General features: G+C 46.9%; 2 protein-coding genes across 2 annotated transcripts in view; one reads left to right on the top strand and one right to left on the bottom strand.

Annotated features, from left to right (window-relative positions):
* The window catches only part of myh11a (myosin, heavy chain 11a, smooth muscle), a gene marked incomplete at its 5' end in the record, with an annotated part of 28,616 nt that extends 13,267 nt beyond the window's left edge, over window positions 1-15,349 (top strand). Inside the window, 30 exons of the mRNA XM_084440891.1 lie at window positions 100-252; window positions 553-726; window positions 1,565-1,729; window positions 2,680-2,794; window positions 3,071-3,264; window positions 3,751-3,872; window positions 4,032-4,101; window positions 4,300-4,460; window positions 4,798-4,906; window positions 5,142-5,273; window positions 5,646-5,852; window positions 6,117-6,254; window positions 6,413-6,536; window positions 6,785-6,956; window positions 7,290-7,502; window positions 7,859-8,003; window positions 8,233-8,439; window positions 8,635-8,739; window positions 8,941-9,093; window positions 9,272-9,520; window positions 9,778-9,990; window positions 10,295-10,507; window positions 10,673-10,834; window positions 11,207-11,335; window positions 11,546-11,634; window positions 11,853-11,976; window positions 12,106-12,314; window positions 12,577-12,685; window positions 13,128-13,300; window positions 14,696-15,349. Of these exons, the coding sequence (XP_084297017.1) occupies window positions 100-252; window positions 553-726; window positions 1,565-1,729; window positions 2,680-2,794; window positions 3,071-3,264; window positions 3,751-3,872; window positions 4,032-4,101; window positions 4,300-4,460; window positions 4,798-4,906; window positions 5,142-5,273; window positions 5,646-5,852; window positions 6,117-6,254; window positions 6,413-6,536; window positions 6,785-6,956; window positions 7,290-7,502; window positions 7,859-8,003; window positions 8,233-8,439; window positions 8,635-8,739; window positions 8,941-9,093; window positions 9,272-9,520; window positions 9,778-9,990; window positions 10,295-10,507; window positions 10,673-10,834; window positions 11,207-11,335; window positions 11,546-11,634; window positions 11,853-11,976; window positions 12,106-12,314; window positions 12,577-12,685; window positions 13,128-13,300; window positions 14,696-14,834 (4,668 nt within the window). The 3' untranslated portion in view covers window positions 14,835-15,349. The remainder of the gene's footprint in view (window positions 1-99; window positions 253-552; window positions 727-1,564; window positions 1,730-2,679; window positions 2,795-3,070; window positions 3,265-3,750; window positions 3,873-4,031; window positions 4,102-4,299; window positions 4,461-4,797; window positions 4,907-5,141; window positions 5,274-5,645; window positions 5,853-6,116; window positions 6,255-6,412; window positions 6,537-6,784; window positions 6,957-7,289; window positions 7,503-7,858; window positions 8,004-8,232; window positions 8,440-8,634; window positions 8,740-8,940; window positions 9,094-9,271; window positions 9,521-9,777; window positions 9,991-10,294; window positions 10,508-10,672; window positions 10,835-11,206; window positions 11,336-11,545; window positions 11,635-11,852; window positions 11,977-12,105; window positions 12,315-12,576; window positions 12,686-13,127; window positions 13,301-14,695) is intronic.
* A 674-nt stretch (window positions 15,350-16,023) lies between these two features.
* LOC311311217 (nuclear distribution protein nudE homolog 1-A-like) lies at window positions 16,024-25,511 on the bottom strand. Its single transcript, XM_084440895.1, has 9 exons — window positions 25,409-25,511; window positions 24,962-25,080; window positions 24,609-24,762; window positions 23,346-23,494; window positions 22,833-22,969; window positions 21,631-21,810; window positions 18,912-18,997; window positions 18,606-18,751; window positions 16,024-18,364 (listed from the first exon to the last, which is right to left on the bottom strand). The coding sequence occupies exons 2-9, from the start codon at window positions 25,042-25,044 to the stop codon at window positions 18,271-18,273; spliced, it is 1,029 nt and encodes a 342-aa protein (XP_084297021.1). The 5' UTR covers window positions 25,045-25,080; window positions 25,409-25,511; the 3' UTR covers window positions 16,024-18,270.
* Between the last annotated feature and the right edge of the window lie 270 nt (window positions 25,512-25,781).

Raw genomic sequence — 25,781 nt, 5'->3', positions numbered from 1 at the left:
CCCAGTATTTAGTGCGTGATTTTGAATCAGAATTGTGTGCATGTTAGTAAATATTTAACTCCTATTGTTAAAATTGCTGAAATCTCTTTTGTGTGCCAGGCTGACTTTGCCGTTGAGGCGCTGGCCAAGGCGATGTACGAGCGTCTGTTCCGTTGGCTCCTGGGTCGGGTCAACAAGGCCCTGGACAAGACCAAGCGCCAGGGGGCCTCTTTCCTGGGCATCCTGGACATCGCTGGCTTTGAGATCTTTGATGTGAGAGCGGTTGTGCTCTTCCTTCTTCTTTAACTCACTATTTATACAGCTTTGTCTGATTGAGATAAAATGCTCAGGATGGTAGCATTCAGAAACCTTAGCTGTTGGCACTTCATACTACTGTATTTGCTGTGGAAGTATGTGATGCAAACTTACATCTCTAAATTTGTTTACATTTAAAGGAGCACGACGCAAAAATCGTGTCTTAGGGTTCCCGACAGAAGCAAAAGGATATGATGTCGTAAACGTAAACCAATGGCCTGCCAACTCTCTTTGCTGTGCTCTCTACGTCCTCTGCAGTACAACTCGTTTGAGCAGCTGTGCATCAACTACACCAACGAGCGTCTGCAGCAGCTGTTCAACCACACCATGTTCATCCTGGAGCAGGAGGAGTACCAGAGGGAGGGCATCGAGTGGAACTTCATCGACTTCGGCCTGGACCTGCAGCCCTGCATCGAGCTAATTGAGAGACCGGTGAGCAGAGAAACCATGGACATTCTGTTTTTTCACATTCTGTCCGGCTACTATAGGCCTCCTCTGTTTTGCCCAGACCATGCTTTAAGAGCATGTCTACCGACTCTGGTGATATGACATGATACCTCAAAGATATTGGTTGCATTTGTGTTGCAGCGTTGCGCCCGTCTCTGGGTCTTATCTAAACTTGAAAAACAGCTAAAGACAACTTGGAACTGCTTAGCATCACTGAACCAATGTCAGTCAAGGATGTAGAAAGAAAACTGATTTTTTGGCCCCTGATCTATTCATGGGTATTAATGATTCTAATCATTCAAAATGAGTAGTCGAAATGCCAAGGTTTACCTTTGTAAGTCCAAAGCTGGTTTCTTTTATTCCAACAGCTACGAGTTTGCAAAGTTAGGCTCTTTGGTAGGAGACAAGTTCCGCCAAGAGCCATGATTATCCTTAAACACTGCATTACATGTATATCACTGTGGGTACAACCCATACATGCATATGTAAAAATCCACTGACCAATTGTATGAGAGGGTTACCAGAGAGTAGGGCAGTCCTACAGGTCAACAGCTGACCTGTATGTGAAGACCCCACGCCATTGTTTATGGCCTTGGGAAACCGCGCTATGGTTGAGCAAACCCCTTCCTTATAAACAATGACCAACCAGAGAGGTTTTACAATAATAATAAAAAAAAAAAGAGAAAAGGTGTTCATGTAAAAATGTTATCACAAACGCACATATCCACATAAGCTCTGGTTACACTGGTGTCAGACATGAAATGATAAAGATAGATTTAAATTTCTCTTATTAAAGTATCACATAATTATCACATTTCTGTAGAACGGCATCCTGGCTCTGCTGGACGAGGAGTGCTGGTTCCCCAAAGCCACAGACGTCACCTTCGTGGACAAGCTGATGAACACCCATGTCAACCACATCAAGTTTGCCAAACCCAAACAGCTCAAAGATAAGACCGAGTTCTCCGTTCTTCACTATGCTGGGAAGGTGTGTATTGTTATTCAGTTCAATTCTATTCAGTTCAATGCATATTCGCTTCTTTCTGGGGTGTCGGGCCATAAAAATGTTGAACAAACTGAAGTACAGTAGGAGCTCCAGCACAAGTAGCCTCAACACAATTTTTTGTATTGGGGCTAGGTGCATTGTGGGTGCAATTATCATTAGTTATAGTCGTTATATTCACAACATACTAGATCAGGTGACTCTAATTTAGATAGTTCAATCATGTTGGGTAGATCAGAGATAGAGTATGGATAAGTCTTATATGTTTTCCGACCATGAAAAAGTTAGTTGTGCCGTTAGGGGGGGGGGGGGGGGGGGGGGGGGGTTTGGTGACAGTGCAGAGCTTAACTGACATTGAGGCGCGCGGTGAGAGGCTTGCGCTTGTGACGTAGGGAGTCTCTCCGAATGGCTTGAATGCACGCAGCCCGGCTTTGTTCACTAAACAGAATCACTCCAAGCGAGAAGCAGCAGAAATGTAACGCAACGGTCAGCAGTTACACATCTGTCATGCTACGCTACACTGAAGCCTTTCGTTTATCCCCAAGCGGTCGGTCAGACATGTAAAAAAAAGAGTTGACAGGAGGATAGAGTACTGTATGTGTGAGGCACGGGTGAATGAAACACAATATTCATAAGTTACATGTGTCGTATTACACTGAACCTTTCAGTAAAGGTGTGAGCGGTCGAACACTTCACATTTGCAGGAACCGTCTGACATGTTAATAATAACACTTATAGGCAAATATGCCAATCTTTACAGCAACACTATAGCTTACAACTATGGTCAGTATTCTGCTGTACGCATAGACATGTTAATTGCAGATGCTTCAAATAAGATGCAACCTTAAAAACACAATACAGTAAATTATCATACCATTTTATTATATGTTTATAGTTTATGGAGCGTGTAAAATTGTGTGTTTTGGGGGTTGTAGGTGGACTACAATGCGACCGCCTGGCTGACCAAGAACATGGACCCTCTCAATGACAACGTAACAGCACTGCTCAACAACTCTGTTAACCCCTTCATCCAAGACCTCTGGAAAGATGGTGTGTCCCATATTCTCTATTTACATTTTGATATTCGATAAAACAGGGAGTTAATTAATTCCATTCAAGCTGTCTTAAAGATATGTTTTAGCTATGAACTATTGTTAGTATTTTCATTTTGAATTAAATGGTACATACAGTACTGTACATGTACTATAGTTTAAATAATTAATGAGTTTAGACTTTATTGTCCCCAATGGGAAACATCACATGTTAATTCAAAAATTCAAAACAAACTCCACTAAAACTCTGTGAACCTGTTCTTTGTGAACACAGTCGACCGGGTCGTTGGCCTGGACACCATCGCCAAGATTACCGACGGCAACATGCCCAATGCCGCCAGGCCCAGGAAGGGCATGTTCCGCACAGTGGGCCTGCTCTACAAGGAGTCCCTATCCAACCTCATGACCACACTGCACAACACCCAGCCCAACTTCGTACGCTGTATCATCCCCAACCACGAGAAGAGGGTAAGTCCGAGGTGGCGGCGAGGCGGCGGCGGTGGTGGCGACGGGTGGCCGACCTCTCTCCCGGTGTCTCTAAAAACCCATTCTTGATTCCAATTGGATTCCATTTGAATTTGATTCAATTAACCCCTAATCCGATTTGCTGTTTATTGTTCAGTGCATCAACATTCCTCCCAAGATGTAGCTAGTACATGTAGCTGTTAGTTGACGCGTTAAAGGTGGAACTCCTGTTTTAATGTGAAAAGCACCTCATTTGATTAAGACAAGACATTTTGGCTGGCAAATTAAAGGACTTTTGGGTTGCTGTTTTAATTGAATGAAGCGTGTTTATGACCAAGTCAGCATCTTTGGCCCTGTTGTTTTAGGATAAACCTAAGCAACAAGTACCTATTTGTTCTTAATCGTCTGTTCAGAAAACATAGCCCTCATGTTACAGGTATTTCGTATAAAACGTGTGATTAAAACTAAAATCTTTCTTTTTTTGCTCAGGCAGGGAAGCTGGAGGCCAATCTGGTCTTGGAACAGCTGAGGTGTAACGGGGTGTTGGAGGGCATCCGTATCTGTCGGCAAGGCTTCCCCAACCGTATCGTCTTCCAGGAGTTCCGACAGCGGTGAGCTGATTTGATTGGTTAGCCTGTAGCCCAGAGGTGCTGATGTTTGTTCCATTTAGTTCGGTATTAGTATGGTACGGTATTGTATTAGTAGTAGGCTACTATCATAAATTAGTAACTAAATCATACTTTCTCTCCACTCAAATTCCCACTCTACAGTTATGAGATCTTGGCTGCTAATGCTATACCCAAAGGATTCATGGATGGCAAACAAGCTTGCTGCCTCATGGTAAAATAAGAAATAAGGTTCATTCAATCCTTCCCATCATGTGTTTCAAGTACATTTTAGCCTCAGATATCTATCTTTAGAAACCTTGCTCTTCAAAGTGGTCTCATTTACAGTATTGCCCATCTAGTTTCTCCACACCAAGAGAACCGTGAATGTTTCACCTCCTCTTTTTTCCGTATTCCCTTCCTGTCCGTGTAGATCAAGCACCTGGACCTGGACCCCAACCTGTACAGGATCGGCCAGAGTAAGATCTTCTTCCGTACGGGCGTGCTGGCTCAACTGGAGGAGGAGAGAGACCTGAAGATCACAGTGGTCATCATAGCCTTCCAGGCCCAAGCCAGAGGCTTCCTGGCCAGAAGGTGAGCATCATCAGACTGTTTGATTGATTCTGACACTCTCCTTTTTATAGGACCATTACACGTTGTTGCAGTAAATGAAAAAAACATGCTATAAAAACAATGGTAATACTATGTACATAAAGACAACATTACTGTAGGGATATGTTTCAATGAAAAGTATACTGTAGGACATCATTCCTCAAATGTCTTCCACCTTATACCCAGACAACAGCATTTTTTTTAGATCAGAGTAGTCAGCGTTGATTAACTTGCTGGGTTTCTTCAGTGGTCAGCGTTGATTAACTTGCTGGGTTTCTTCAGTGGTTAGCGTTGGTTAACCTGCTGGGTGTTTCCACAGGGCCTTCGCTAAGTTGCAGCAGCAGCTCACAGCCATGAAGGTGATCCAGAGGAACTGCGCCGCCTACCTCAAACTCAGGAACTGGCAGTGGTGGAGACTCTTCACCAAGGTGAGATGATGACGACAATGCACATCACACACAAAGAAAAAAATACTTCCTGAAAATGAGTTTCATCATTTACACTGTTGTGATCTATTGCCACAACAAGAAGCTAATCGTCAGTTGTCACATAGGTTGACATGCTGTACAGTTATCCTTATTTGCTGTTCGCTAACAGTACAAACGAGAAAACTTAAGTGGCGGCCATTTGGATATTGATACGATTGGCTCTTGCCTCCTATAGGTCAAGCCTCTGCTGCAAGTGACCCGCCAGGAGGATGAGATGGGTCTGAAGGACGAGGAGCTACAGAAAGCCAAAGAGGGTGCGATGAAGTTTGAGTCAGAGCTCAAGGAGATCACCCTGAAACACACAACGGTATGTTAACGCAGTCCACAGTCACACACTATGCTCAGTCTTTGCATGTAACAGGCTACACTTTATGTTTTGCGTGTTTGTGTAAAACCAGAATAACTGAATAACTATATCACGCTATAACTATATGATATATATAAGCATATGATCAAGCATTAAGTGAATACAATACAAGCCTAATGCGCACATTGGAGCGTGACGCTTAAGAAAAAAATCTAAACTGGTGTACCCCAAGGTTGCACTCAAGGTCCACCATAATTCCCCCCTGTCGTTTCTTTTTCTGACTTATGTACATTTGATGGACAGTAAAGTTTTCTAAATCTGCACCTGAACTGAAGCACCTTTCTCTGCTGCTGCTGGGCTGCATCTGGGCAGATTCTGGAGGAGAGGAACGCGCTGCAGGAGCAGCTGCAGGCGGAGACGGAGCTGTACGCCGAGGCGGAGGAGATGAGGGTGCGTCTGTCCGCCAAGAAGCAGGAGCTGGAGGAGATCCTCCACGAGGTGGAGTCCAGGCTGGAGGAAGAGGAGGACCGGGCGCAGGCCCTGCAGGTGGAGAAGAAGAAGATGCAGCAGCAGATGCAGGTGGGTTGTTGTTGTTGTTGTTGTTGGTGATTTCTTGGCTTGTCTCTGTGTTGTGAATTGCAGTCAATCATACACTAGGAACAAGTGAAAAAAGATTTGATGTGACAAGTTTGATGTGATAGGGGTATTATGTGATCTGACAACGGTATTAGGTTGGTACATACGCCAGTGTTTTGTACAGCCTCATAATCAATCTTAAATCACTGTCTAGTCCAGCTTTGACCTGAATAAGTGTTGTTAACGGTCTTATCCGTCCATCTCCAGGACCTGGAGGAGCATCTAGAGGAGGAGGAGGACGCTCGCCAGAAGCTGCAGCTGGAGAAGGTGACCTGCGAAGGCAAGGTCAAGAAGCTGGAAGATGACATCTTGGTGATGGAGGACCAGAACAACAAGCTGTTGAAGGTCAGTCACCAACCATGGAGTAATTCTCATCAGTTCATCTAGTGACCTTGAAGGTGATCAACCTGCAGGCTCTGCAGAGTCTGGTAGTGAGTAGTTGGAAATATTGACGAGTAGTAGTAGGACATTTTTGACGGTTGTCCTCGGTTTTTCTGTATTAGGAGAGAAAACTGATGGAGGAGCGGATAGCAGACTTCAGCTCCAACCTGGCGGAGGAGGAGGAGAAGTCCAAGAACCTGACCAAGCTCAAGAACAAACACGAGTCCATGATCTCTGAGCTGGAGGGTTGGTACCGAATCGCTGCTCATCACTTAAACGTTGAATCAACCGCAATAATAGAAACCACCACAGTGACACCACAATAAGAACATCAAGCACCTCAGTCAGCATCACAGTTTCACAGTTTCACAGATAATTATAATTTAAGGCCTGTGGTCTTTGACTTTACTCATGACCAAAGGTTATCACAAAAGACTCAGAGGATTTCCTCCCAATCCCTGTGTAAACGACGACTCTGTCTGTTCGTCCCGCAGTCCGTCTGAAGAAAGAAGAGAAGAGCCGCCAGGAGCTGGACAAGGCCAAACGCAAGCTGGAGGCGGAGTCGAACGACCTCCAGGAGCAGGTTGCTGACTTGCAGGCCCAGATCGCCGAACTCAAAGCCCAGCTCGCCAAGAAGGAGGAAGAGCTCCAGGCCGCTCTGGCCAGGTGGGGTGAAACACTGTCTACTACACCACCGACAATACGCCTGTTTGTTGGTTGTCTATGTTGTTGTTGTTGTTGTTGTTGTTATTGCAATATTTTGGGGGCCTCACAAGATATATCTCAGGATAAGTCATGGTCATTCTTTAATGAATATTAAAATGCTACTGCAGTAGGTGCCTTAGAAGTGCAATACTGCCATCTATCTGTGATCAAAAGATGCCACCTCTATTTTAACCAGAGATGTGGTTCTTTCATTTCAAATCCACTGTGACTAAATCAGTCAACACACAAGCACCTTAACCAGCATTCGCCATCTTTTTTTCCCCCCGACCCCAGACTGGAGGACGAGATTGCCCAGAAGAACAACGCCCTGAAAAAGATCCGGGAGTTGGAGGGCCACATCTCGGACCTGCAGGAGGACCTGGACTCGGAGCGGCAAGCCAGGAACAAGGCAGAGAGGACCAAGAGGGACCTGGGGGAGGAGCTGGAGGCCCTCAAGTCCGAGCTGGAGGACCAACAGGACAACACAGTCGTCCAGCAAGAGCTCAAGTGAGAACTCATGACTTGTATTCATTCCTCTGTCCGTCTCTCCAGCTCCCTCTGGCATTGCATTCTCCATTCATCGCTTAGGACGATGTCCCACAGATGGATTTATTGATTTGATCATCCATCCATTCATTTATCAACCCACATACCCATCCAACAGTGCATGCTTGCATCCATCAATCCATCCACCTATCCACCTATCCATCCATCCATCCATCCACCCATCCATCCATCCATCCATCCATCCATCCATCCATCCATCCATCCATCCATCCATCCATCCATCCATCCATCCATCCATCCATCCATCCATCCATCCATCCATCCATCCATCCACTGATCCAGTCGTCTGTGTGCAGGGCTAAGAGAGAGCAGGAGGTGGCCGTGTTGAAGCGGGCCATGGACGATGAAAAGAGGACCCACGAGGCGCAGGTCCAGGAGATGAGACAGAAATACAGCCAGGCTGTGGAAGAGCTCACTGAGCAGCTGGAGCAGTCCAAGAGAGTAAGAGACCTTGGTTATACTATACTATACTATACTATACTATACTATACTACAACACACTTAACTCTACTCTACTCTACTCTACTCTACTCTACTCTACTCTACTCTACTCTACTCTACTCTACTCTACTCTACTCTACTCTACTCTACTCTACTACAGTGTCCAACATAGCTAGCTGAATGACTGTTTTCTAACTGCCCCCTCCATGCTCTGTGTGTCTCTCCCTAGGTGAAGGCCAACCTGGACAAGGCCAAGCAGGCGCTGGAGAAGGACACCTTGGAGCTGACGGCGGAGGTGCGCACACTGAACCAGTCCAAGCAAGAGGTGGAGCACAAGAGGAAGAAGGTGGAGGGCCAGCTGGCCGAGCTGCAGGGCCGCTTCAGCGACTGCGAGAAGCAGAAGGCCGAGCTGGGAGAGCGCTGCTCCAAGGTCACGGTGAGTTTCCGTTCGGAGGGGGGGGGGGGGGGGGGGGGTGGAGCGAACGACGATGAGCAGAAGCATGACCCAAGTTGGCGATCGTGTCAGCGAGCCTTTGGCAGACGCCGAATATTGACAAGATTCAATGAGGCTGATGGTGATTTCAGCCAACGGTGACGCTGATCGACGTCGCTTCTCTTCTTCTCTGTACAGATTGAATTAGAAAGTGTCACCGCCATCTTGAATGAAGCAGAGGGCAAGAACAATAAGCTGAGCAAAGATGTCGCCACTCTGAGCTCCCAAGTCCAAGATGCACAGGTACACAAACATCTCCTGCATACGACTTTTGACCGTCTACTAATTCCAATAGTCTTCTATCAGATAGTTCACAGGTGAATCCTTCAATGATATCTTGCAATCTCCCACAGGCGCCCTATATCAAATGCTCATCGGTGATTGGATGGCGTTTGGTGGTTGGCGACCTCTTAACCTCTGACCCTTATGTGACCGCATCCTCAGGAGCTGCTCGCCGAGGAGACGCGCCAGAAGCTGCAGTTCTCCACCCGCCTGCGGCAGATGGAGGACGACAAGAACAGCCTGCAGGAGCAGCTAGAGGAGGAGATGGAGGCCAAGACGAACATTGAGAGACACGTCGTCACCCTCAACGTCCAGGTACAGGACACAGGGAGCGGGGTCACACCAGAGGTCACGACAGGAATGCCCACGATCATGATGTTCATGAAATTGGCTGAGAAAATGCAGTGTCAACAAGAAATAATATGTCCATGAGATAAGTAATTTAGATGTGTTGAGGTCCACCGAGTTCCATTTTCTTCTCCTGCTTCCCAAGCTGTCAGACTCCAAGAAGAAGCTGGAGGAACTGGCCGGCAACGTCGAGCTCCTGGAGGAGAGCAAGAAACGCCTGCAGAGAGATCTGGAGGCTTCCAATACCCAGTATGAGGAGAAGGCCGCAGCCTATGACAAGATGGAGAAGACCAAGAACCGTCTGCAGCAGGAGCTGGAGGACATCCTCATGGACTTGGACAACCAGAGGCAGAACGTCGCCAACCTGGAGAAGAAGCAGAAGAAGTTTGACCAGGTTAGAGGGCGGAACGTCTCAAAATGGCTGACACTTGTAGAAAACATTGAGATATTTTGATAGACATTTTGACAATCAATTTTGGGTTTCTGACCATTTAAACTAGAGTGTTGTTGATTGAAAAATGATAGGTATGCTGCAGATATTGTATATATATATATATATATCACTTGGCCTCCACAACAATAGACAAGCAAACAATAATGGAGCTTTTAAGTTATAGCTGTCGTCTGATCTTCCCTGACCGCCTCCCCCAGATGCTGGCGGAAGAGAAGAGCATCTCCTGCAAGTACGCTGAGGAGCGGGACCGTGCAGAGACAGAGGCCCGGGAGAAGGAGACCAAGGCTCTGTCCCTGGCCCGGGCCCTGGAGGAGGCCCAGGACAGCAGAGAAGAGCTGGAGCGGGCTAACAAGGCCCTGAGGGCCGAGATGGAAGACTTGGTCAACACCAAGGATGATGTGGGCAAGAGCGTAAGTCTTTCAGGCCTCTCCTTCGATGCCTGCCAATTTTCCTAAAATGGCGGCATACAGTTCCCGTTTTGAATTGCAGCACACTGTGCAGTCATTGTTTCTTGGTTTCTTGGTGACTTTGGTTAAACTCTATCTGACCAACCTAACGGCTCATTCCATCCACAAAGCATCTATCTCGATTATGCTCTGCCCTTTATTTCCAGAGTCTCTTATCAACCCGTTCCCAATCTAAAATCAGCCCTTTCATTGTATTTCATGCATGTGGCAAATAAACTTGAACTTGATTGTTCCCCGGATCCGGCAGGTCCACGAGCTGGAGAAGGCCAAGCGTGGCCTGGAGGCCCAGGTGGAGGAGCAGAAGACCCAGCTGGAGGAGCTGGAGGACGAGCTGCAGGCTGCCGAGGATGCCAAGCTGCGTCTGGAGGTCAACATGCAGGCTCTCAAGGCCCAGTTCGAACGGGACCTGCAGGGGCACGACGAGCAGGGGGAGGAGAAGAAGAGGCAGCTCATCAAGCAGGTAGCGGGACGCCGCAGACTACTCGTACAACGCGGCAACGATTAGCTGAATAAAAAAAAAGAAACATTTACGTACTTTGTTTGCCCAAGGAATTTTAGTTACATGTGCTTAACCATACTGAACTGAAATCATTTGTAAAGTCCATTCATTCTTTACACCCACCAGGTGCGCGAACTGGAGATGGAGTTGGAAGACGAGCGCAAGCAGAAGGCCACGGTGGCGGCAGCCAAGAAGAAAATGGAGGGCGACCTGAAGGACCTGGAGGGTCAGATCGAGACCTCCAACAAGGGCCGGGACGAGGCCATCAAGCAGCTGCGCAAGCTCCAGGTGTGCGGCGTGAGGGAGGGGGGGGGGGGGGGGGGGCGGGGATGAAGGGCTCAAACAGCAGAGCCACGGAGAGTGGAGTCGGAGTTGTACATGTAAAAATACTATTGAAGTCCAACACTCTTTCAAAAATAGGTGCTACCTAGAGGGAAAATGGTTCCTAAAGGGGTTTTCAGTGTTTTCTTAACAGGGAAGACTAATGAAGCCTTCTGGAACCCCCTTTTTCTATTGAGTGCATTGAACCAGTGGACGACTTTCATAGAATTCCATAGACATAACAGCGTTGTGATATGACACATGTAATTCTGATTTAATCACTAATTCCCTCCCATAGAGATAGAGTATTAATGTCTACGTTTCCCCCGGTCTCTGCAGGCCCAGATGAAGGACTACCAGAGGGAGCTGGAGGACACTCGTGCGGCCAGAGAGGAGGTGCTGTCCACGGCCAAGGAGAGCGAGAGGAAGGCCAAGAGTCTGGAGGCTGAGCTCATGCAGCTCCAGGAGGTTAGCCTAGCCAGGCTTTACTGTAAACACTGTGTGATAATAACTAGCCCAGTGCTGTGGCTTTGATGGCTGATCTGTGTGTGTGTGTGTGTGTGTGTGTGTGTGTGTGTGTGTGTGTGTGTGTGTGTGTGTGTGTGTGTGTGTGTGTGTGTGTGTGTGTGTGCGTGTGTGTGTGAGCTTGTGCGTGTGTGCGTGTGTGTGTGTGTTTAGGAACTGGCTGCTGCTGATAGGGCACGGAAGCAGGCAGAGGCTGAGAGGGATGAGCTGTCCGATGAGCTGGCAGGCAACGCTAACGGAAAGTCAGTAGAAATTACATAATGATGTAACAGATACTATACCCATTTGTGTTGTATTATCCAAGTATGAAGTGAACTCATTGAATAAACTAATTGGACAGCACACACTATAACGTAGTTTGTTTGGCATTGCAACTGATTCCTGTGTGTGTGTGTGTGTGTGTGTGTGTGTGTGTGTGTGTGTGTGTGTGTGTGTGTGCGTGCGTGCGTGCGTGCATCAGGATGCTCCTAGCCGATGAGAAACGTCGTCTGGAGGCCAAGATCTCCCAGTTGGAGGAGGAGCTGGAGGAGGAGCAGAGCAGCATGGAGATCCTCAATGACAGGCTGAGGAAGAGCGTGTCGCAGGTACGACTGTCTGCGGCGTCCCACAGGGCTCTAACCTTGGTCCCATTCTGTTCTCAATTCACATTACCACACTGTGGTTGCATCCCAAACACGTTCCTCCACTCTTTACCCCTCCCCTCCCTGCATCAGGTGGACCAGCTGACCAACGAGCTCCAGACAGAGCGCACCACCTCCCAGAAGAACGAGAGCGCCCGGCAGCAGATGGAGAGGCAGAACAAGGAGCTGAAGGCCAAGCTCCAGGAGATAGAGAAAGAGGTCAAGTCCAAGTTCAAGACCTCCATCACCACCCTGGAGGCCAAGGTGGCCCAGCTGGAGGAGCAGCTGGAGCAGGAGAGCAGGTCCGGACGCGTGTTGTGTTGTGTGGTTCATGTGTGTGGGAGAGACAGTGTATGTGTATACTGTACAGTACAGTATGTGTGCGGTGTTTGAACAAAGTGAAAGTAATGACCTTGACCTAAAGGTATCTCTCAAAGATACTTTCTCTCAAAACTGCCATGTTTACTCTCAAACAAGAGAAAAGCGTCAACTATTACCTGGGTGGGTCACCAATCGTATGGTTTCTAGCCTGTTTACGATTCCATTTGTGGTTTCTGCATGCAGGGAGAAGCAGGCCTCTGCCAAGGGAATGCGTCAGAAGGACAAGAAGCTAAAGGAACTGATAATCCAGGTGGAGGATGAGAGAAAGCAGGCGGAGCAGTACAAGGACCAGGTACAGAGACTCTTCACCGTAATACCACTGAATAGGCTGGCCATGCTAAGGATGGTCTCACGAAGCCTTAGGAAGTCTCCCCCCTGCTCCCTCCTTGACACTGACAATGTCTAATGCTAATTCCAGTTACAGAACACGCATGAAGCTGAATGTTCATAAACCCATGCAGAGAAGACTATGCTTATAACAGAGAAGACTATGCTATTATGAAGGGTTATTAAGTATTTTGAAGCCTCCTCTTTTAAGCTGTTATGTAACGCCAGTGGTCGCCATTCTACCCTCATTTTGTGCCGAGCTTGCACTCCTACATTCTCCTTTGTCGTGTTACGTCGTGCTGTGTCACGTTACGTCACACGCCATGTCATGCCGACGTAGGTGTATGACAGTCCTATGAATGAATGAACGAACAAACGCCTGATTGGTCCCTCCGCCCCCTCCCCAGGGGGACAAGTCCACCGCGCGGGTCAAGCAGCTGAAGAGGCAGCTGGAGGAGTCGGAGGAGGAGTCCCAGCGCGTCACCGCCGCCCGCAGGAAGCTGCAGCGCGAGCTGGAGGAGGCCAACGAGGCTAATGACGGCATGAGCCGCGAGGTCAACACCCTCAAGAATAAACTGAGGTAAAAAAAAACAAAAAAAAACAGTTCTATTAAGTCTTCCCTGGTGTCCTTGTAAGTGTTCTGTTTAGTGTTCTGTTGTTTTGTATTCTCACAAGTTCTTATAGATATGTCTAGTATTTTTTTGCGTCCTTTGTGTGTTCTGTTAAGCGTTCTCTTGTTTTCTAGTTCTCTTGTCCTAAGATGTTCTGTGTTGTGTGCTCTGTTATGGCACCTCACCTCACTACCTCATTCCTATGAGCAACACACATTTTAAGTAATGGACAGAAAAAACAGATGTAATCTAAATGCCATTCTACCCTGAAACTACTTCAGCAGTCAGATCACACCACCTCTTACGAGCCAGTGAGAACCACACAGTACAATGGACAGGGGTCATAAAAATCCAATTTAATTCCCGGGAGGATCGTCCTGTAAGCAATCGCCTCACCTCATGTCAAAACCTTGGTTTGTCCTCTGGAAACCAAACGCCTCTCCCGTCTTTATTGCAGAGGCATCCCAGAAGCCAAGGAGTAACATTACAGGTACCTCTGAGCTTAGAAGATCATCACATCACCATCTTTCCCTATCTTTCCCTCCATAAGCTCTCACTCATCGGTATCCAACTACAATTATCCTATATGAGGGAAATATGGTTCAAATGTGTCTATTTGAAAACATACAAACAGAAATATTGTACATTGCAATATGCAGTGTGCTACCGGTGGCCATATTTTTCTCCACGCTGCTTGGTTTAGTTGTCCTAAACCCAACTCATTTCCCTGACGTCAGGAGTCAATGAGTTCTGAATATAACCGCTTACGCTAACTACACATCATCACCACACTCTTGTTTTTCAGCGATTCCATTTACTACCTCATCTGGTGTTGATCACGAGTGTTGGATTTTTCATCCAATTCCAAGCAAAACTTGACAGACAAGTTATGGAGTTGCTGTTATTGATATTCAAATACAGTTATCTTAGTGGAATGGTAAAACTATACAGTGGTCACAACGGCATCAAGCTTGTCTGCAAGTATTGTTTGACATCCATTTTGAACGTTTATATTGGTTGATGAAGGTTTATAAAGGTTGTTCATATTTTCAGGGTTTCAGGGTTTACTCCCATTGTGGGTAATGAAAATCCCTGGAACTAGGAAAAAAACATTCCCATCATTGCCATCGAGTTGAGAGGCCTCACAATCTGTGGTCTATTCGTCAATACATTTTAAAGTTTCCCTCACCTGTGTTTGTGTGTATGTTTGTGTCTGTTTTTGCGTCTTTGTCTTTTTGTTGTCTGTCTCTTTTTGTGCCTGTGTGTGTGTGTGTGTGTGTGTGTGTGTGTGTGTGTGTGTGTGTGTGTGTGTGTGTGTGTGTGTGTGTGTGTGTGTGTGCGCGGGCGTCTATACGGTGTTTCAGGCGTGGCAACGAGCCCTCTTCCTTTGGCGCGCCACTCCGTGTTGGGGGAGGAGCGGGCAGGCGCAAGATGGTGGATGACTCCCCTGAAGAAGACAACGACGCGCAAGGCGACTTTAATGGAACCAAGCCTGCCGAGTAGACGAAGAAAGAAATAATCCAGGCTCCCGGCCGGCCAATGAGACTCGTATGAGAATTGTATGAGAATTGTATTCCAGGCCGAACATGCTTATCAGAAAATATATTATAATTTAACCTGAAAGCCTTAATAATAATTTCCTTATTCAGAGCACCTTTCTATTCTATAAATTGCCAACATTTTTTTGTGTTTTATGTTTAATGTTGGTGTCTGTTCTGTGTGATTTGCTGTTTTTGCTACACTGAATTACTGTTGTTTCCTTTTTTAATTATTTTGTGCCCTCGAAGGTACGAATGTACTCTCTATCCATCTTTCACTTAAAGGAAAATCAAATGTGCCTTTTACCCACAAAAACTTATCAGAGGCATCACATCTCTGAATATAGATATTTTAATATCTAGAGTTCATGTAAATCTATTAGCCTAATCCGATTCTATGACATTATGACTGTTCCTGTCTTTTGTGACTGCTGTTTTTTTTTTTTTTTTCAAAGCTTTTTAGATTCTTCTAAAATACATTGTTGCGATGCATTTGGTTTGGTACCTCTGACTGGCCGAAATCACATCAATGCAAATGTTTCTACCATAATAAAATGTATACCTAGCTGAGAAAAATGAATGTAGTCCAAATGTATTGCTATTATTAATGACCTTTATTGACACACACAGCACTGCAACTGTAGCAATGGCTTCTTTTTGTTTCAGACAGTGAATCAACCTTATATCAACATAACTCCCAAATAGTTATCAAACTGTCAAATAGCCAGTTAAATATATATTTATATATATATGATGAATGACTGTCCAGTTCCTTACTAGGTATGGTGTCCAAACATCATGGCCTGTTCATTCTATGTGTAAGTCCTGATACATTTTCAGTCAAAACAATTTTACTTTTTGGGGTTTTTCATCTACTAGTCACCATCAAAATAATGTATGCCACCATCTTGTTCTCTGGTCCAACCCAATTGACATTTCCATATCACTTCTTCAATCTATAAATTGTGGAACCACCTGCACGAGAAATAAAGAGTGAAAAAGTAACACCTTGGTTCTCCGATTCGTATATACAGGACAGTATATTTATACCTTGTCCCATGAAATATAACACATTCAGACACAAAATAACATACTTTTACCCATTTTAATATAAAGAGATCACCAACGAACAGGTACAAGGACACACAGGTCACTTCAGGCCCCCCAAGTCCAAACAGGAAGATGAGGTTAATAGCGTCATATTACTGTGACAAAGGGTTATAGGCCCTTGTCCAGCAGGAGGAGCAGTACAGTGGAGATACTGGATGCTTACAGATACTGTATCACCTGGTCAAAGTTCACACATGACAACAGCTCAAACAGACACGTTAACAGCTGAGCTACACGCTGCATTGGGATTATTGTGTAGTGCTCAGAGAAGTTTGGTTCAGTGTTAAGATGCAGTAGTGATGGGATAGCATTCCCGGACATGGATTAAACCTAGTCTAGAACTAAGAACTCCCCTTTAACGGAGAACCGTTGGCATGTTTTTAGGCTTAATGTGTCCGGGACACTGGCCCAGTAGCCTACACACCCATCGTGATGCGCTAGGCGAGGCTAGCACACCATTATGCCTTTGTTAGCTTGATCCCCATTAACAGATTTGCAGAAGAACATGCTCCTACACAAGGCATACGTAACATTCCCACACAACACATCTCATGAGGCCATCAACGGCAGGCTGGGTACTCTGTAAGAATATGTTGCTGCAATGTTTAATATCAACTGTGCTTGACTCTGGTAAAATCTAGCATTGTCTATTATTATTGCCATTTCGTCATCGAATCATCGACAGCCCTCTGAAAAAACACCTCGATCTTCGGGAGGGAATAGGTCTGTCATTGATCTGACACGTGGAGACTGGTGACAGGCATTACATGTGGAGCAGCACGTTTTCACCAATCCACTTGGTGTGAGATCAGAGATGACCTCAATCAGGGAGGAAGGAAGGTTGCATCTCTAGAGAATTCAAACAGGCCCTTAATCTTACCTAGAAGCCTCCTGACCTCGTTTGCCTCCTCAAAACCCATTGGAGAGGATGTGAGGTACATTCCCTTGGCTTTTCTCCTCCAATTAGTTTTGAGTAGCAGGAAAAAGAACAAGAATTTCGGAATTACTTTTGCTTCAATCTCTATCAGAAACATTTCTATACATTCAGTAATGCAGACAGACAGAAAAACGTCTAACTCATAAACCCAGAAAATAAAATAAAAACATGAATCAAGTGCTGCATCCGTGTCTAAATGAAAAAGACGATTTGAAAATAAAAGCTGGAAATGTGTGAAACAGCTGTGGAAACGGTAATCCTGTTCAGAAAAAAATTGGTAAAAACTAAACTTGCCATGTCTGGCTGTTTTTTCTGTTCCTAAATACAATTCTTTCCAAAAGATTTTCCCCCTCAAGTTTACAGACAGACTTCAATTCAAGACAAATTCATACATTATCAACCATTGCTTCCAATTTAAACTGGTTAAGTAGCACTCACTCCAAAAATATTTACAGCAGACTGCAATTTTGCAGCATTGGAATTTACAGTTCCAACTTCTCTCAAAGCCACATATGCCCATAATCTTATTAAAAATCTGTTCTCTGAACTAAACTTGTGCGTCACACAACAAGGAAGACATTGTAAAATCACTACAAAGCACAAAAAAATTACTCTAGATGAGGTAATAAAATTGACCCAAGGCAGCAACGGCTAAAATGCTAATGCTAGCTAGCTAACTCTACTCGTCTCTGAGCTAGTGTCAGACGACAAGCAGGAAAGTACCAAAGAGGGGTTAATGGCAAGGAGAGCAAGGCGTGAGACTACAAGCACTCTGACAGAGCAAGTGTGAGGGGAACATTGAGAAAATATAAACTGATTGTTTTTGTTTTTCCACCACCTTGTCAAATGGCCACTTTTATCAATGAGGTTTCCAAAACAAGACACCATAGTGGGCAACAGTCAGAGCATTGAGTGTAAGAGCTCATTCTCTCGCGCAAAACATTTGAAACGACTACCGAAAACCTGTGGCACCACACCCGGGAGCTGTCCTCGTCAAGGAGCCTGCCCCATGTGCGTGTCTGGCGCTCTGTCAGAGCGCTAGCAGTCTAGGACAGTGAGACCGTAGCGGGGGGTCAGGAGTGACAACACAGCAGGTGTGCAACAGGGTCTTCGAGCCCGAGCCTCATGTGGGATTAAAGTTGTAGCCCAATAGCATCACGACGTCCTCGTTCCCTCTCAGCAGCAGAGTCCATGCAGCGGTGACGGTTCGAGGAGAGGAGGAGGGGGGTGGGTGCTGGGGGTTGGGAGCAGTGGTAAGAGCACATTGTTCAGTTGGGTATATAGTGAGTGGGACTGGGGCACTGGTACAGTCTGATGCAGGGCTTTAGGGTGTGGGTGTAAGTGTGTGTTGGTCTCATAGCAGGATCTTCACCCCGCCCTGTGGCGACTGGGGCCCTTGAGAGACCCCCCGCGGAGGAGCAGGTCCAAACTCCAGCCTCTTCACCAAGCTGGAAAACACAAATACAAGACCACCATGAGAAAAGCACGAGCTCCAGACCCAACTCACGGTGAACACTGCCAGACATGAACACATGAGGTCCAGACCTACAGTAACTCACAGTGAATACAGACAGACATGAACGTGCACAGGCCCAAAGGAAGCCCAGGCTTCCTACACAAGTGAGCCATGTTGCAGATGCATGGAGATGCTCCTGAAGTCTTTACTAAAGTAAAAGCTTTTCTCCTCACCTTTCATAATGGGGAGGGGGGCTCATGCTGCTGGCATGGACCCCCATGCCCCCCTCCGGAGCAGAGGGGCTACCGGGAAGAGCCGGCCTGCTTGTCGAAGTGTCGTACACCAAGTCTCGACAGGACGCCAACTTGGACTCCAGGTTCTGTAAACGACCAAAGGACAGGCCAGCATTATCGCATTTGTTTCCAAGTATCACTATCAGAATTTCATAGAGCCATTATTCAAATGCGGTTGTGTGCAGCCCTATGAATACGATGAACGAATACAGTTAACGGTAATGGTTTGGTGTGTCTCTCTCTTACCCCGACTTTCCTAAGCAGCTCCCCTACGATGTTGAGTGCAGATATGCGAGCCGACGGGGTCAGGGGAGTCCCTGTCAGGCCATCACCTGAGCACAAGCACTGAACACTAAGCACAATGTGTAGCACAAGGACACAGCAGAACCCATACAGCATAGCCCAACTATTAAACTGTTATACTGACAAATAGTGTATTATCAATATAATATATATATATATATATATATATATATATACACACACACACACAGTGTTTTGGACACTCGGGAGAAGAGAGGGGCAGAGCTGTCCACTGATCACCATCTGGGGAAGCCTCTGGACAGACCTGGAAAACCCAAGCGTGTAGTGAGGGTGAACTGGGAACGTCTGGAGGAAGAGCCCGTCTGGAGAGATTTCAATTGCCACCTCCGGCGGAGCTTCTCAGGCATCCCTGTGGAGGTTGGAGACATCGAGCATGAGTGGTCGGTGTTCAAAGCCTCCACTGCTGAAGCCGCAGCTGGGAGCTGCGGCATGAGGTCCATAGGTACCTCAAGGGGCGGTAACCCTCGGACACCGTGGTGGACAGCGGTGGTCAGGGAAGCCGTCCGACTAAAGAAGAAGGCCTTCCGGGATATGTTAGCCCGGGGGACTCCAGAAGCAGTTGCAGGGCATCGACTGGCACGGAGGGCTGCAGCTTCGGCCGTGACCAAGGCAAAGCAGCGGGTGTGGGAGGACTTAGGAGAAACCATGGAGAAGGACTTTCGGTCGGCACCAAAGTGTTTCTGGAAGACCATCAGACACCTCAGGAAGGGAAAGCGGGGGACCATCCAAGCTGTATACAGCAAGGATGGGACACTGCTGACCTCAACTGAGGAGGTTGTTGAGCGTTGGAAGGAGCACTTTGAGGAACTCCTGAACCCGACTAATCCACCCTCTATGATCGAGGCAGAGCCGGAAGATGATGGGGGGTCATCGTCAATTTCCCTGGAGGAGGTCACTGAGGTAATCAAACAACTCCACAGTGGCAAAGCCCCAGGGACTGATGAGATGTGTCCAGAAATGCTGAAGGCACTGTTGAGGGGCTGTCTTGGTTGACACGCCTCTTTAACATTGCGTGGAAGTCCGGGTCAGTGCCAAAGGAGTGGAAGACTGGGGTGGTGGTCCCAATATTCAAAAAAGGGGACCAGAGGGTGTGTGCTAATCACCCTTACTCAGCACACACTCACATTACTCAGCCTCCCAGGCAAATTGTACTCCAAGGTGCTGGAAAGGAGGGTCTGAAGAGGAACAATGCGGATTTCGTCCTGGTTGTGGAACCACCGACCAGCTCTTCACTCTCGCAAGGATCTTGGAGGGGGCTTGGGAGTTTGCCCAACCTGTCGACATGTGTTTTGTGGACTTGGAGAAGGCTTACGACCGGGTCCCTCAAGAGGTCTTGTGGAGGGTTATGCGGGAGTATGGGGTGAGGGGGTCCCTACTTAGGGCCATCCAATCCCTGTACACCCAGAGCGAGAGCTGTGTCCGTGTCGTCGGCAGTAAGTCGTCTTCCTTTCCGGTGGGGGTTGGCCTCCGCCAGGGCTGCACTTCGTCACCAATCCTGTTTGTGATTTTAATGGACAGGATATCGAGGCGTAGCCGTGGGGAGGTGGGTTTGCAGTTCGGCGAGCTGGGGATCGCGTCGCTGCCATTTGCAAATGATGTGGTCCTGATGGCATCAGTTGCCTGCGACCTCCAGCACTTCTAAATCTGAGGCCATGGTTCTCAGCAGGAAACCGGTGGTCTGTCCGCTCCGAGTAGGAAATGAGTCCTTACCCCAAGTGAAGGAGTTCAAGTATCTGGGGGTCTTGTTCACGAGTGAGGGAACCATGGAGAGGGAGTTTGGCCGGAGAATCAGAGCAGCTGGTGCGGTTCTGCAGTCACTTTACCGCACTGTTGTGACGAAAAGAGAGCTGAGCCAAAAGGCAAAGCTCTCGATCTATCGGTCTATCTTCATCCCCACCCTCACCTGTGGTCATGAAGGATGGGTCATGACCGAAAGAACGAGATCACGGATACAAGCGGCCGAAATGAGTTTTCTCCGGAGGGTGGTTGGTGTCTCCCTGAGAGATCAGGTGAGAAGTTCAGTCATCCGGGAGAGACTTGGAGTAGAGCCGCTGCTCCTTTGCGTCAAAAGGAGCCAGTTGAGGTGGTTCGGGCATCTAGTGAGGATGCCTCCTGGGCGCCTCCCTAGGGAGGTGTTCCAGGCGTGTCCGGCTGGGAGGAGGCCGTGGGGTAGACCCAGGATTAGGTGGCGGGACTACATCTCCACACTGGCCTGTGAGCGGCTAAAGATTCCCCAGGCAGAGCTGGTTGATGCTGCTAGGGAAAGGGATGTCTGGGGCCCCCTGCTGGAACTGCTGCCTCCGCGACCCGACCCCGGATAAGCGGATGAAGATGGATGGATATACACACACACACACATACATATATATATATATATATATATATACGTATATATATATATATATATATACACGTATATATATATATATATATATACACGTATATATATATATATACACGTATATATATATATATATATATACACGTATATATATATATATATATATATATATATATATATATATATATATACACACACACACAGACTAGAATAACTCTAGGACACTGATCAATAAATACCCACGTGGAATCAGACATTTCCTTATGGTTTTGGCACAGCCATGGCAACTACTGGACTCACCGCGACGGATGTTGGACGCAGGCGTGGCGAAGGCGGCGAGCGGTTTGGAGGGGGTGGCGGGGAGGGAGGGGTACCCGGAGGAGGGCCGCCAGGGCTGGTCGGCCCGCTCGGCCTCCCTGGTGAGGCCCACCGACGGCCGCCGCTCCTGGACCTGCTGCACGGCCAGCTCCTGGCGGAGGTCTGCCGGGACGGAGGTTACCGGATTCAGATTTATGTTATTGGTCACGAACGTAACAGTGTACAATCGCAGAGGTCTCAGCGGCAAACCCACGAGAGTTCTTTCACTGACACACTATGTAAGTTACGCTAACGACGCTACTGCACATCTTTCTATGGGTCTGGGACACTTCATGCAAAAATCTGGTGTTCAAATCCTGTCAATTCATTGGTAGTGCCGGAATCCCGGCGACACCAATCAGTAACAACTTGCGCGATCAGGCGTACCCACCCATACAGTAGATATGCCCCGCCCATCTAACCTGGGCTAGCGTCTCTCATTTGCTGCTACGACCTGTCACTCTTAAATTCGACCCATCGATATACCAGCTTGGGGGGTGAAGTGGCACAGACTCTATTATGTAGTTTGCGGAGCACAGCAATTCAACGTAATATTTGAGTCTGGAGAGAGACTATAGTCATAGTGACATGTTACTGCCAGCTCTGTGATGTGCTCAAAAGTTACAGGTGATTACAATATGCAAAAGTTAACAATTACACACACACACAAAAAAAGAAATACAATCCACACAATATAAGCTAAAGCTGATGATAAGGTGCCGTTGAGGATGTGTTCTGTGCAAATTACACAAGAAATACAATCTATACAATCTATGTGAAGCTAAAGATAGGGTGCCGGTGTGGATGTGTGGATGTATCACGTAAATGCTATAAATATGGGCATAAATAAATAAATAAATAAATACATGTTTAAAAAAAATACACGCTATAGCTATAGATAAGAGAGAACGACGATCGATTCGCTATGATTAACTACATTCATCCTCTTCAAGTGGGCGTGTGCCTGCCTGATCTGGAGCAGATTCCACAAACACTTGTATTGTATGCCTGGGGCACAGTTTCAAGTCAAATCAATACGGTATCAAATTGCACGCAGCTTCAGATTAGAGTCGCACGATCATCAGTTCTTCGAACATTCGCTCTGGTGTGTGTGCGTGTGTATCTGTGCATGTGCTACCGCTCACCTCTAGCCTCGTCCTTCAGCCTCTGGACAGACTCCAGCAGGTTTTCCTTCTCGTCCAGCTCACTCTCCAGGAAGGCGTTCCTCTCGATCACGTGATTCATCCTCTGCTCAAAGTCCTCCAGGGACATGATGGTCGCCCTGGGAGACAGAGAGAGAGACAGAAGGGAGAGAGAAAGAGGAGACAGGAGAGAGACAGACAGGAGGGGGGAAAGACAGAAGAGAGAGAGATGAGACAGGAGAGAGAGAAAGGAAGGAGCGAGAGAGACGGGAAGGAGAGAGACAGGAGAGTAATACATTGAATCTGAATACACTGCATCTCTTAGGTGGGTAGGGGGACTGCTTCATGTCTACTTGCAGTTTGTGTGAGATGCCTATCCAAAATATCAAAACTATGCAGGTGGTTGGTTTGTAGGCAAAACTAGAAAACACAGTATCCCAGAGACATTGGCTGAGGACCCAGATGAGGTCAAATGGTGGTCCAGAGACAGCCGGCCTGCCAGCCAGAAAGACTGACCTCTTGGCCCTCTCCAGGTCATCGTTGGACTGCTCCAGCTCCCGGATGTACTTCTGGAGGTGGTCCCGGACCGCCGTCGTCTCCGCCAGACCCCCCTCCAGCGCCGAGATCTGCCTGAACGCCTCCGAATGCTGTTCCTCGAACCTCTCCTGCGGGCGCGCACGGCGACAAACCAGAACAGGGAGAGCAAAGGACACGTTGAAAGTAATTTTGTAAAAAATTGATTGATTGAACTTGTTTTCCAACAACAACAGGGAAGAACGGTCGTTTGAGGAGGGTGGATAGTCAACGCAGCCGCTGTAGTTGAAAGCAGGGGGGGGTGCGCGTCTCTCCTTTTTTTCTCTCACAGCGAATGCGTGTCTTGCGTGTGCTTTTCATCTCCCAGTTTGTTTTTGGAGCCGGGCTGATTATTCACAGTCTAGAACTTTCCTCGCGCCACCTTCCCTTGCCCCGAAGTAAAGTTGTCTTTGAAATCGAGAGTTTAACATGTTTTTGAATGATTTTTCACGGTGCCCACCCACATCCATTGTATGACCTAAACGGTGGTAGAGCAATTATCAGACTTTCTCAAAAGTGCTAGTTTTGTCAACTTTTTGATCTGAACCATTGTATATGATCATAAGTAACTTTAAAACAGGGCTAAACATGATTTATTCCCTTTACTACTCCTTTAAGAGACTTTGAACACAACCGAGTATTCTCTGAATCTATTAATTTCTCCAGGTTCCCTCCGCACTCTAAAGCTGAAATAGCGGTCAGCTGCTCCACCATGACCCCCAGTGCTAGCTGTTAGGGGTATAAAGTGTGTGTGTGTGTTACTGAAATCACAAATTGCACCACCCTAGTCCTCACAACATGCAGAACATGACTAGAGTTAGCCTGGCATCGCTATCCTGATCACGTGAGCTCCCATTCTGTTTCCCTCCACAGATCTGTCTGGTAACACTCTCATTCAGACAGATTTCCACCCGGTCTGTTCTCGACCTGGGCTTATCACATCTGTTTATCTAATATGTGGGGCGGGTTTGATATGATGACTGTAACCACTTGATACAATGACTAACCCTGTTCTGATTGGTTGTAGGTCTGTCCAATTACACCCTGAGGCGTTATCGTCTGCAACCGTTGATAATGCCCCTTGGAAATCGAAAATTAACTAAGAATTTCCAGACCCTTTGCACTCTGCAATTGGGTCTGGCGAAGCTAAGCTAGACTACAGTTTCAAGTTCTGTTGAATCTTCTCAGGAACCGAGGATGTCCCACCCTGATGTTCTCGAGTTCCAATCGAAGGCGGTTGTTGTCTGACAGCAGTTCCTTGTTCCGGGCCTCACACTGCTTTAGTTCCATCTCCAGCTCAGCCTCATAATCCCGGCTCATCTGCTGGAACTCCTGCAGCTCATCCTGGGCCTCCTCAGCTCTGGAGACACAGAAACACAGACACGCGCACGAGATAAGTCTAATGCTAATGGAGACATACAGGAACGTAAAGCAGTATTTCATCTCATTCCATTACATCCAGTTCAGGATTGAGGCTATATAGCCTACTAGTGTAGGAATCACAATTGGTGCTAAACTTGCTTGTCGTCAGTCGTACTGTTGTGGAATGTTAACGTTACCTTTGCTGGTGTTTCTCTGACTGCTCCTTCCAAAAGCACATTTCTTCTTCCATGGACGCAAACTTCATATTTCGTTCTCCCATCTCTGTAACAATAGTGTGGCGTCGCACGAACTAAATCTAAATCAAGACGAAGAAGCACAACTGCATAATAAGACTCAATTCACAGGAGTCAGATTGGGGCTAGGATTAGCTAACGTTACACATTCTCTGCTTATCTGTCGTCTCTTATTTTCACTGCTCATTCACAACAGAGATTGGATAACGCCCGGTTAACCCACGCAGTCATAATGACTACCCAGCAAAAAAGAAATGACAAAATTAATGGAACAGTGGTGATAGACATTCAGTTGAACTTAGCGTGCTAGCCTAGCTTAGCTTACTAACGTTAGCTTCAGAAACAGATTTTACAAACAGTGCGAAATACAAAAGTAATCAACATGCTTACCAACGTATATTGGTAACTTATTTCGATCTGGAAATGGTAACAGCACCGCTATATTATATTTTCATAAACTAGTTACAGAGACATCGTGCTAGTTAAGATAGCCGGTTGTGGGGAACTGACTACTCCGTGCCCTCATCACAATCAAATCCAAACGGCGTCCTGTTTACGGCGCGCCATTGGTGGATAGTTGAATGACATAGCGACCAACCGATATTAACCAATCAAATGGTGTGTATGTGTGTGTGTGTGTGTGTGTGTGTGTGTGTGTGTGTGTGTGTGTGTGTGTGTGTGTGTGTGTGTGTGTGTGTGTGTGTGCGTGTGTGTGTGTGCGTGCGTGTGTGTGTGTGTGTGTGTGTGTGCGTGCGTGCGTGTG

This window comes from Borostomias antarcticus (genome assembly GCF_949987555.1).
Source record: "Borostomias antarcticus genome assembly, chromosome: 7".
NCBI lineage: Eukaryota > Metazoa > Chordata > Actinopteri > Stomiiformes > Stomiidae > Borostomias > Borostomias antarcticus.
The sequence above is the reverse complement of the archived record's forward strand: the minus strand, read 5'-3'. Positions and strand labels throughout refer to the sequence as shown.